Here is a 12,264-nt window from a genome sequence, read left to right as displayed (position 1 = left end):
CATGAAAATTTCAGAATCTAAAACCACTTTTTTGAATTTTTTATCTTGTTTTAATTTTTGTTGGATTATTATGTCACCAACAGGTTACAGTGTAAAAATGTGCATTTCAAATAAAGTTATTTATTATATTTTAAGTATTTGTATATTATGTTTTATTTACAAGGACAAAAAGTTATTTATGAGATTGCTGAGAGTTTAACAGGTAACTATGGAAACATGACATTTCGTCATCATCATCATCTTCATCAGTTGTTGTTTGTTGTTGTACCAGAATTTTTGGATTGTGGTGATTTGAGGCTCCATAGGGTGAATCGATTAAAAAATTTGAAGGAAGGTATTTAAAAAAAAAATTGTATAAAAAAATTGTATTTTTTTTTCTCTTTATTTAAATTTGAACTTTTCAGTACCAAAGTCAGAATAATTGTTGGTAAATCAGAATAGGCTTTTCACTATAATTTAAAAAAAGAATATGAAGAATTTGCATTAAAAACCTTATTTTTAAAAAATTAATACTTATTGGAATTTAAGCCCTAATAATTATGGATAAATCCAAATGGATGCATTATTGATTAATTAAGATATTTACAAATCTTGTAAACCACTAAAGAATCATTAATGCTCATAAACAACAACAACCTGCCTCCTTCACTTTGATTGACAGCCTCTATGGAGTCTCTTACTTTGAGGAAGACCTGTGTCTCCTGTACTAGAGTGATATTAAAGATTCTGTCAGCTTCAATCCACTTTCAGCACTGAAACCACACAGAACCATGTGTAGAATCAAATAATATAAAATATCTGATTATGTTTTGATTCCAACTGACAATGCATCTAATTACATCATTGTAGTACATTTATTTTTCTTGATTTACAGATTTATTAATCTTGTTGTTTTTCCTTTTATCATTATTGACATTTTTAGTTTATGTACATTCATTTATTGTTTTTATTATGTCTCCAGAAATTGTCAACACATATAGTATATGGTCTGATAATCAAGCTTTTAAAATCCAATATATGAATAGCACCAAAATGATAAAGTTAAAACAAAAAATTAATTGTTAACAACTGGAAAATATTTAGATAAGCAATGGAGACAAATCATACTCTTTGCAAATACTTTTGTTTTCAATGCCATTAGGTCCATGGATTTTTGTCTAATTGAAGCTACTAAATATATATACCAAAGTACAGAGTTAAGGTGGTACCTAACATTACAGGGAGATAACTCTGTAAAGTCAGGTAAACGTTTTAAGTACGTTGTGTTGTAAAGGGAATATTAAGCTTCTTAATGATCAAAATTGGTGTTTGTCAAACTGCCATATAACCAGTGTAATTTTTCTGACAAAACGGTTGGTTCAAAATTTTTAAATTTTTTATATTTTTGTTAAAGGGTCAAAGTAAATAATTTGACAAAATATAATGAAAATTAAACGAGCCAAATTAATTTTAGTGAAAGTGTTGGGTACCACCTTAAGTTATGTTAACAATAATAAATGACATTTAGAGCCTATTGCATTGAGTGTGTCGATAAAGGAAATATATCTGATAAGCTTGCTTGCTAGCTGAACCGTGAAGTTATAATCTAAGGTAAGGTATACTACCATATTTTGGAAGAAGCCTAGACCTTAACAGATAGACAGCAGACTATTCTCCTTTTCACAAAGGGTAATTTACCTAACCTAATAATGACTTCATGGTTCAGCTAGCAAGCAAGCTAACCAAATATATTACCCTTATTTACACAATCAATGCAATTGGCTGTAAACCAAAAAAGTTTCCTCATATTAATGGCTATGTTTTAATATTTACACATTAGGTGATAACTGTTTTATTTTATTTATGTTAATTTTCCAAGAAGTAAATCATATCTTCTTATTAGTTTCCAAAAACTCAACTCATCCTTTTCTTGTAGATGTTATTTTTCATTTTGATTTATAATTGTATTGGACTTTAAAATAAAAGCTTATCATAAAAAAAACATAAGGTTTTAATTAGAAAAGGAAGGAAATTGAAAAGCCCAAAACGTGATCAGACAGTAGAAAATTGATGAATTTTTGGAATTAGTCAGAAAAATAATAATCTTTTAAGGCCAAATAAAAATATATGTGTGGTTCGAGTAACCGGGGCTACCGTCCCTACTTTTTCGGCTTAAAAATAGCCTACCCTAAAGATTTTATTGTCATTTTTCATTAAGCACTGTTAAAGTCAGAATGTTGCTCCCATAGACTCAATTTAAAATAAACCATAAAATAAAAAAAAATCCCTACCTACCTACCCTAACTTTTTTTCAGATGTAACTGGAACCACACATACTTTTTTATTTGGCCTAATCATAATTTCATTAACATTTTGTCTTTAAATTCTGCATCAACATGCAACAATGAGTCAGATAATACCAGGTGTTATTCAAACTGAACAATCCTCGTTTCTCACTCAAGCAGGAAATTTCAGAATGTTAAAGGTCTTAATTATGCTAACCTGTAATTAAAATGCTGTAAAAATGGAATCTTTCATGAAAAATTCAGTAAAGAGGAACTGGATGCTGTCTTAGGAGACCATTAAAGAATGAGGGCGTTATGCAATAATTACATGTACTAATGATAATTACTTTAATAACTGCTAAACCTTTGATGTCTAGTCCCAGAAGAAATACAGCATTCTTTAAAGCATGTAGGTTTATGGGGGAAAATGTACTTTTTTCTGACTGAATATAATAGGTTGACCTTTTTGGAAAAGGATAAAACCTGAATGAACTTTAAAGACTGTCATCAAGAATAGGACTATTGCTGTCTTAGATATGGTGTTTATGATTTTGTATAATAATTAATTGTTCAGTAAAAGGTCATGTTTGCTTTTTTAGTTTTTTTTTGTCCAAGCATAAAACGTACAATTTATATAGCATAAAATGCTATTTACATTTTTAAGATGAATACATTGTAGCAAAAGTTTAGTCTTTTGCTGTGTTGAGGATACAAAATTATTTCAATAAACTTGCTTATTCAACTAATCAAGTTTTTCAATTACCATCTACTATAATCAAATAATAAAAAATAAATATCATATAAATAACTGTGTGTTGACAATGTCTGATATTGTTTTAATTATTATTCACTGATCATTATTTTTAATAGTCATTGTCATATCTTAATACATTTCTTATTACATATGTCTTGAATATATTCCTTCCTAATATTTTTAGGATGTACTTTTACAGGACAGTAATATTAATTTTATGAGTTATTGGTTCAATTTGGTTAGCTTTTTCTATAAAATATTCTGATGCTTTTAAAAAAACACATTGACAGATTGTTTCTGATCTGTTTCACATTGACTGCAATAAAAGCATTAAGGAAAAAGCCAGTATTACAAACACATTGCTGATTTTAAAGAGTTATCTCCCTTAAATTAGGTCAAAGAGTTTATCATTTATTATGAATGTTGCCAGCCAATAAATAGGTCTAAAACCCTTTAGTTCCTTTGGTATTGATATAACCTTGGTATATTAAGCAGATCAGAGATACTTCAGTTTGTCAGTAATATTGTTTGGAAGAAATTAATTTTCTAGTTGAGATATATGATTTGTTGTTTGATATACTAATAAATAGTTTGGATTTTGCTCCACAGGATCCCATATTTTATTGTGAGAAACAATTAATGAAACACTTCTGGGTTAACTGTTCCAGTTTTAAATTAGTCTCTGCACTTGATTTTTGGAGTATCTGCAGTCTGAGTTGAACAAATTATTTAAGGTGGTACCTAACACTACAGGGAGATAACTCTGTAAAATCAGCTAAACGTTTTAATTACCTTGTGTTGTTAAGGGAATATTAAGCTTCTCAATGATCAAAATTAGTGTTTGTCAAACTGCTATATAACCAGTGTAATTTTTCTGATAAATTGGTTGGTTCAAATGTTTTGAAATTTTGATATTTTTGTCAAACGGTCAAAGAAAATACTTTGTCAAAATTTTATGAAAATTAAACGAGCCAAATTAATTTTCGTGAAAGTGTTGGGTACCACCTTAAGTGCTGTAAGACTTAAGGAAACAATTTGAATCCACATAATATTTCCATTTATTATAATCAAAATCAAAATTGTGATTGGAGGAACCACATAAAGACACCATGGAAAATAAAAAGGACGATTTAGACAAGAAACTGTTAACTCAGGGGTTTAAATTATTGTCCAATACATGTCTTTTCTAGGGGCAATCTATGAGTTGATTATTACAATGTTTTGTATTTTGCTGACCTATTCTTAACAAAAGATGCTTCAAACTGGACCTTTGACCCTTTCACCTAAAGTCATTAGGGAGAGCCTTTGACTTAAATTCCTAAGGAAAAGCCTTTGACTTAAAGTCCTTAGTCCTTAGGGAGAGTCTTTCACTTAAAGTCCCTAGAGAGAGCCTTTGACTTGCAGCCATTAGGGAGAGCACTTGACTTAAAGTCCTTAGGGAGACCCTTTCATCCTTAGTACTACGGAAGACCCGTTCACTAAAAGTTCTTAGTCCTTAGGGAGAGCCTTTCACTTTAAGTCCTTAGGGAGAGCATCTGACCTAAAGTCCTTAGGGAGAGCCTTTCACTTAAAGTCCTTAGGGAGAGCCTTTGATCTTAAGTCCTTAGGGAGAGCATTTGACCTAAAGTCCTTAGGGAGAGCCTTTCACTTAAAGTCCTTAGGGAGAGCCTTTGACCTTAAGTCCTTAGTCCTTAGGGAGAGCCTTACCCTTAAAGTCCTTAAATAGAGCCTTTGACTTAAAGTCCTTATGGAGAGCCTTTGACTTAAAGTCCCTAGGGAGAGCCTTTGACTTAAATTCCTTAGGGAGAGCCTAATTGACTTAAAGTCCTAAAGGAGAGCTTTTGACTTAAAGTCCTTAGTCCTTAGGGAGAGCCTTTCACTTAGTCCTTAGGTAGAGCCTTTGTCTTAAAATCCATAGGGAGAGGCTTTGACTTAAAGTCCTTAGGGAGAGCCCTCGACTTAAAGTCCTTAGGGAGAGTCTTTCACTTAAAGTCCTTAGGGAGAACCTTTCACTTAAAGTCCTTAGGATGAGCATTTCACTTAAAGTCAAGCTTAGGAATTTACTTTTTTTGAAGTAAATTGAAACTGACTGTCAAAACCAACAATTGAGTAAAATCAACCCCACCACAAACAAGGATGAATTTCTACATGCACCTTGTCTTTTCAGTTTTATTTTGAACTATACAAACTGTCTTAGGTATTTGTTTCGTTAACTTGGCAAGAAGAAGAATTCTTGACATCATAAGTCAGAACTCGTTAGAAGGGCAAATCCATAAAGATCAAGAAAACCACAAATCTTCATATAATTGATGCAATATATACAACACTCTGGGTTTAATTAATCCTGTTATAAAGATGAGTTTTTTGGTTCTAATTTATTGTTTACACAAAAGAAATCGTGTTATAATCATATGTTCATATGTTCGTATCTGATGAAAAAAAATGTTGGACAGTTTTACTGATGTTTCTAAATTGGTAATTTATTGTCCGAAAGAATTCAATTAGTAGGACCTTTTCGTACAGAGGGGTGCATATAAAGGGCAGAGGGGGAGCTCCACTCCTTTTGACAAGCAAGGACGTCCCAAGACAAAATTCCTGTTCCTATCAAACATGATCCTGTTTTACCCTCCAAAAAACGCCAGTTAAAATAAAACTTTCCTTGTACAGAAGATAAGAATTTTATTAATCTAATCAAGAACCCATAAAGGGCATCATTTTACAACACAATATGATTGGAAAAAGCAAAACAGAAAACTAATACATACTTTAACGTTATGAACAGGATCAGAGCCTAACACAACATGTGTTTTATATAACTATTATATTAAATCTTATAACAATAAAATACTAAATTACTTCATATATTTTGTTTATATCTGGATCTTATTTCTAACCCTTTAATAATGTAATTTCATAGGCACATGAGAGTTGGTAAATGCTCATTTGTGAACAGCCAGAAATATTTCTCATCATTAGGTAGTTCTTTAAAATTAGTACAAAAAGTTATAACTTTATCAAATAATAATTTCCTCTGTTCATCATATAATGGACAATTTACTGTAAAATGGGTCTCATCTTCAATAGAATTTGATCCATGTGATAAGCAGTGATGACATAGACGTTGAGTTCTCTCTATGTATTTTTTATTATATCTATCTTTCTCAATTTTAAGATCATGAGCACTTATTCTCATTTTACATATAGCTCTTCTTATACTAAAATCTTTAATTGATAAATAAGCCTCCTTTACAAAGTCAGTCTTGAGGTTGAAATAGTTCTCTAATTTACTATTACCTTGTGATAAGGTTTCAGATCTTTTGACCAACCAAAATGTTTTGAAACTATTACAAAGTTTACATTTTACAAATTTAATTAATTTATTGAGCTTTGTATCTAAATTTTGTATATCAAGTGATTGAAGTACATATTTCATAGATGAATACCAACAATTAATGTTTTCTGCATCTAAAATTTTATTACAAACATAAGCATCATGAAGTAACCCTGTGTCCAACTTGTTAAGCCTGTGTACATATTTTACCATAGATATAATGACAGAAAAATAAAGAGGAAATCTTGCAACCTCTGATAACACTGCTAAATTTGAGGCTTTCTTATTTACACCAAGAATATACTTTAAATATCTGAAATGTGATTTTTCCAAATAATCATTTATGTAGATTAATTCAAATAGATAATCACTTTTTTTCTTGCAAGCAGCAGAGTTAATTTTAAATGAACCCCAAATTTCACTACAATATAATAAAATTGGTTTTATTGCACACCTGTTTTAATTAGCTCCTTGGCAATAGAACACAGAATTGTTACAGTTTTATTATACTCCATAAACATATATGCATGTATGATAAATCACCATCCACTTTGTAGTCCATATCATCTGTTACTTTGTTTATAAGCAGTTATATAAATTGTGACTAATTAGTCACCAATTCTGGCAAATATTCTCTGCAATTTTTCTGTAAACTTGGACAATCACGATATTGAAGTGTTGAAAGATGTGGTTATAATTATTGCAGTGCAGGAGTTGTCAAAAATGTGAAATTAACCAACAGTTTTTGGGGAGAATAATATTAGCAACATTTTTTTAAATAAATAATATCCTCTGTCAATGCTTCATACTGTTTTTTTTCTCATTTTGTTTTCTTCCAGTTGTGAATGATAATTATGGAAAAATTGAAAAATTAGCTCTCGTTTGTGTTTTCCTTTTTATTCCGCCTTATATACTGGTGATTCCTCATCATTTTACAATATACAAGAGAGTTTGATAACAACATTTACCCTCCCATAAAAAAAAACAATTGTCCTCGTTTTTTTATCATTCCTTGGACACAAATTTTTTTATTGATTTCATTTGTAAAGGTGTCAGCCACTAGTTTAAATGTTCAATGAAGTAAAAAATGTATCTAGGCTTGTATGCAGACTTTTGAAAAACCACAAATCAAACATCCTCAAAATAGAACTTTTTGTCAATCCATGAAAATTGGTTACAGCACAAAAAGTAAATGAGTCCACAGCAGTAAAGTGATAAAACTCACAGTATTCTTTTCTGACCAATCGATTTATGTTTATTTCAGTATATTTTATAGTCAGTCCATGTTTCATAAAATGTTACTTTATCTGTCTAGGATCAATTTCTTCATTAAATTTAAACTGCATGTACATGACATTTGTGGAAACCCATTAATTTATATTTTCTTCACAAACTTAATGATAATTAAAATTTGACAAATGACAGCTTTTTACTCCCATAAGAGAATTTACAATTGATTGGGTTTGTAAACACTGTTCCTCCACAAAAAGGTCAACCAGTTCTTAAGAAGAATATTTTTTTGCTAATATTTGTTGGAATGGATAAAGGTGAAACAAGAATTTAAATGTTCATGCAACTAAATACAAATTTTCTTAAGACTCCTAGTGCATGCAGACTTTGGCAAAACATGACAAATCAAATATCAAAGAAAATACCATGTTTTCCCAATCCTCTAAAAATGGTGCTCACAGAAATTAAGTCCACAGTATTTGAGGGTCATCAATATAATCCTTCTTGATACTATCTACCTCCTCTTCCCAATTTTGTTTAACTTCCTCTCCAAAGCACACTGTTTGGTAATAAAGTATCGGTAAACTTTGAATTAAAGGTGCAATGACACACAAAACAGGGATATAAAGAAAATTTAGAACAACTCCTAGAAAACATACAAAAGTAAAATTTTGTGCAATGTTAATATTAATGACCTGCACCTTTATATTGACTACAGTTCAAGGTTGAAATAAAATAAATCCAAGATGTAAGAACTGATGGTATCTATTATTTTACTTGCTTCTTTAATTACTCTTCCTTAATTACATGGCTGTACATATTGATAAAAGGGAAATTTCTTTATATATCTAGGATTCTATGAACTGATGATATTTGATAAGTCTCTCCTTATGAAAGATTTATTCTGATGAATTACTGTATGAATCATGTTGATAAGGTTAAAGCATCACAATAGGATGAGATTGGTCAACGAAATATGATGAGCTGATTAGCTACTAATTTTTGGTCTTGAAGAATCATTATTGTTTGCTAATTACAATATACAATAGATTTTGATAACAACATTAACCCTCCGATTAAAAACAGATTTTGTCCTCGTTTTTAATCATACTTGTTATTCACTATTATTGATTACAAGATCATTTTTGGTTCATTCATCTTCATCTGAGAATCAGAATTCATTGTAACTGTCTGTTTTATTTTAAACCTTGTTGCATGTTATTCTATGATTGCATGGCCAGTTACATAGAATTATTTGATGGAACATCATCCATCACTGACAATTGTGTCAAAATGTTATTTTCAATTAAAGATATTCTGATGTTGCTTTTACTGGCCAAGTTATGTACAGCCATTAAGTAATCTTGAGACTTATCCTATGATAAATTTTATTGGATCAATTTCAAGATTTGATTACAGAAATTATCAATAGTACCATGGCTTAAATTATATCTGTAAATATGCATTCAAGTTTCCTTGTCAAAACTTCAGACATATTATTTTGTAAATGAAGTATATCATATTCTGTCAATTTTACTGATATTATCAATTTTTATCATCGCTAAAAAAACAGCAGTGGTTAGATTTCCTAGAAATATGCTTAAAGAGGGAAATTTATTATTGTCAAGTATATAAGGCTTAGTTCCCAGTTTTTTGTTCTTCGAACATACGATAGTTTTAGTTTCGTCAAAACCTTAGAACAGTAGACTTTTTACTGAATAAAAACTATATATTTTCTCTGTTTCCTATTTAATTTTATTGAGCTGAGATATTTTAGCAACTGTTATTTTTATTTATTTAACATTTGAATATTTATGAACTTATTATCTATAAATATGAGCTTATTTCAATTAAATGATAGCTGAAGTTGATATTATTTTGCTTTTTTGTTTTAATCTATTTATATTAACAAAATATACAGGTTTTCAGGTCACAGATCTTAAAGATGGAACTATATAACTGTAAACCAACAATTTTTCGTAAAAGATTTATTTTTCAGTACTTTCTAAGAATAAATATATTTAAATAATATAAATCAAGTTGAATCTTACTTTCTATGGATATGATTTCAAGTTAGAAAATTGCAAAAAAAAATGCAGGGGAGGTTGGCCTAAAGAACAAAAATAAGTTGATTTATACCATTCAGAGTGGAAAAAAAATATACTGACTAACGTTGACTAAGTGTGTTTTTCATTGTGAAGGAGTTGCAGTTCATATCCAGAAAAAGATGATTGTCTGCAGCGATTCCTCGGGACAGGTTCATCAAGTTAGCATGGTTGACAGTTCCATAACGGACAACTTCTACCCCAGTATCTCTCACCCTGGAGCAATAACTATTGACTGGTTACATAATTATACATACATTGTAGATGGTTTAATGGTAAGACTTTTGATAGATATAAGAAGATGTGGTATGAGTGCCAACGACACAACTCTCCATCCAAGTCACAATTTGTAAAAGTAAACCATTATAGGTCCCAGTACTTTGTTTTAGTTTGCAACATCAGAATACAATATTAGTCCTTCTAAGAGGCTGTACATTTGCACTGGTAAAAATGAAATTAGCCCAAATTTTAGACTTGCATGTATTTTGATTCTTCTAATATATTTTATTTTGAGATGGAATAAGTGATTGAAATTATTACATGTTTTTTTTTATTCACAATAATATTCTATTGTAAATTTTTGACATAATATGACTCTGACATGGCATTTTTAGATCAAAAGATGTGATTTAGATAGGCCGAGCTGTATCATGGCAACAGAAATGTTACCTTCACAACCAGATGTCATAAAGGTTGATCCTATCAATGGGTGAGTATTTGAAGAGAGACAACTCTGGTTAATAATTATTCACATGTGTTGTATGTTTCTTATGTAAATATAATGTAAATGTTATGTTTGCCTTTTAACCCTTCAGGGTTATACTTTTTGCAATACAGTTAAAGTTAGAATTGTGGAAGAAAATTTACATGTTTACCAATTGTTTTCAGTATTGTTTTATGATTTACCTTTAACTTTATGATTTTTTTAGTCTTATATACTTTTGGATTTCCAAAACTTGAAAAGCTTAGAACACATAGTTTTCAGGTTTAAGGCTTCTTATGCTAAGCATTAAATAATCTTTTAAGATACTCATACACATATAAAAGATACAGTGCATATATTTTCTGTTAGTTATATGGGTTGAGAGTTGCATGCAGCCATGTGTTTTGAAGTTACATGCAAATCTATGATTTTTAAGTTTTTGAACATTGTACCTTTGACATGATAAAGAATAAGGGACATAACTGTTTTTGTGCAAAAATTTAACTTCAATAGATAAAGAGATAAGAAGATGTGAAGATTTAAGTAGAAAATTATAGATTTCAACTTTGGATATAAAATTAAAACCTTTATGAATGCAAATTTTGTTTATAATAAATTTAATTATTTTTCAGATTCCTGTTTTTCACACAAGGAAGTATAAACATGGGGCTGTATGCAGTAGACATAGGGGAAATAACTCCATCAAAACCTGCCCACCATTTCTTGCTAGTTAGCAGCCGATTAAATTCATTTGCTATCGATTTCAACAATATGCAGTTATATTTTCCTAACGAGATTGTGAATACTCTCATGTCAGCGTTTCTAGATGGCACAGGTTTAGCCGATGTCCGGAAAGACAAAGTGATACAACCAAACTATTATAGTATAAGAAGCATGGTGTATTATGGTGGAGTTTTCTTCTTAACTAACGGTACCAAACTTTTGATTGAGGAATACGATGAGAAAATAGGGAAGTTTTATGTGAATGAAATGTATGTGACGAAATATTCATCATTCAACATTTATCACCCGACAGCACAGCCATACCCAGGTATGATGATTTTTTTATCTGTAGAATGCTTTGTTGGGTAACTTGTTCATAGATATAGGAAGATGTGGTATGAGTGATAATTAGACAACTCTCCATCAAAATAACAATTTATAAAAGTAACCATTATAGGTCAAGGTATGGCCTTCAACACGGAGCCTTGGCTCACACTGAACAACAAGTATAAAGGACCCCACAATTAGTAATGTAAAACCATTCAAACTGGAAAACATATATATCTAGATATAATGAGTGATATGTTGTTGATCCTTTTTTGCTATTTAAATTATCTTTAGAAAAATAGAGCACATATAAATGAGGATATAATTAGATGTAAATACAAGTGAATTTTATGTGTAAAGCAATAAATGGGACTTCTGTTACCACCATGGTTGATGATATTGGTATCAGTTTAAAATTCTCCAACAGAAAACATCAGTTTAAGGATATAATAAAGTTTGTAGGATAGCACACACAGTATCCACCAATATAATACCTCAAGCAGGGAAACATGTTTTGAACACTTTGATTTGAATTTTATTTTGATTTTTAAATTTCAGTGCCTCACAGCTCTCCCCAGGATGTTAGGGGATTGTTTACAGATAAACGTGTTATTATACAGTGGAACCGACCAAAGCCTCTCTCTTATCAAGGTAAGATCCTCCACCTTCTTGTAATTCCAAGAATTTCAACCCATACAGGTGCATTACCATAAATTGATTTCAAAGTATGCAGTTATTAAAAAATATATTCTTTCCAATAACAGAAGACAAAAATTATCTAGAAAGCACTGACCAACACTAAGCAAGGGGAGATAATAAAAAGAAAA

General features: G+C 30.3%; 1 protein-coding gene across 1 annotated transcript in view; it reads left to right on the top strand.

Moving 5' to 3' along the window:
* LOC139491869 (proto-oncogene tyrosine-protein kinase ROS-like) overlaps positions 1–12,264 on the top strand; it is a 108,089-nt gene that overhangs the window by 64,924 nt on the left and 30,901 nt on the right. The window contains exons 9-13 of the mRNA XM_071279783.1: positions 164–202; positions 9,781–9,959; positions 10,299–10,393; positions 11,020–11,438; positions 11,996–12,088. Of these exons, the coding sequence (XP_071135884.1) occupies positions 164–202; positions 9,781–9,959; positions 10,299–10,393; positions 11,020–11,438; positions 11,996–12,088 (825 nt within the window). The remainder of the gene's footprint in view (positions 1–163; positions 203–9,780; positions 9,960–10,298; positions 10,394–11,019; positions 11,439–11,995; positions 12,089–12,264) is intronic.

This window comes from Mytilus edulis, chromosome 10, assembly GCF_963676685.1.
Source record: "Mytilus edulis chromosome 10, xbMytEdul2.2, whole genome shotgun sequence".
NCBI lineage: Eukaryota > Metazoa > Mollusca > Bivalvia > Mytilida > Mytilidae > Mytilus > Mytilus edulis.
The sequence above is the reverse complement of the archived record's forward strand: the minus strand, read 5'-3'. Positions and strand labels throughout refer to the sequence as shown.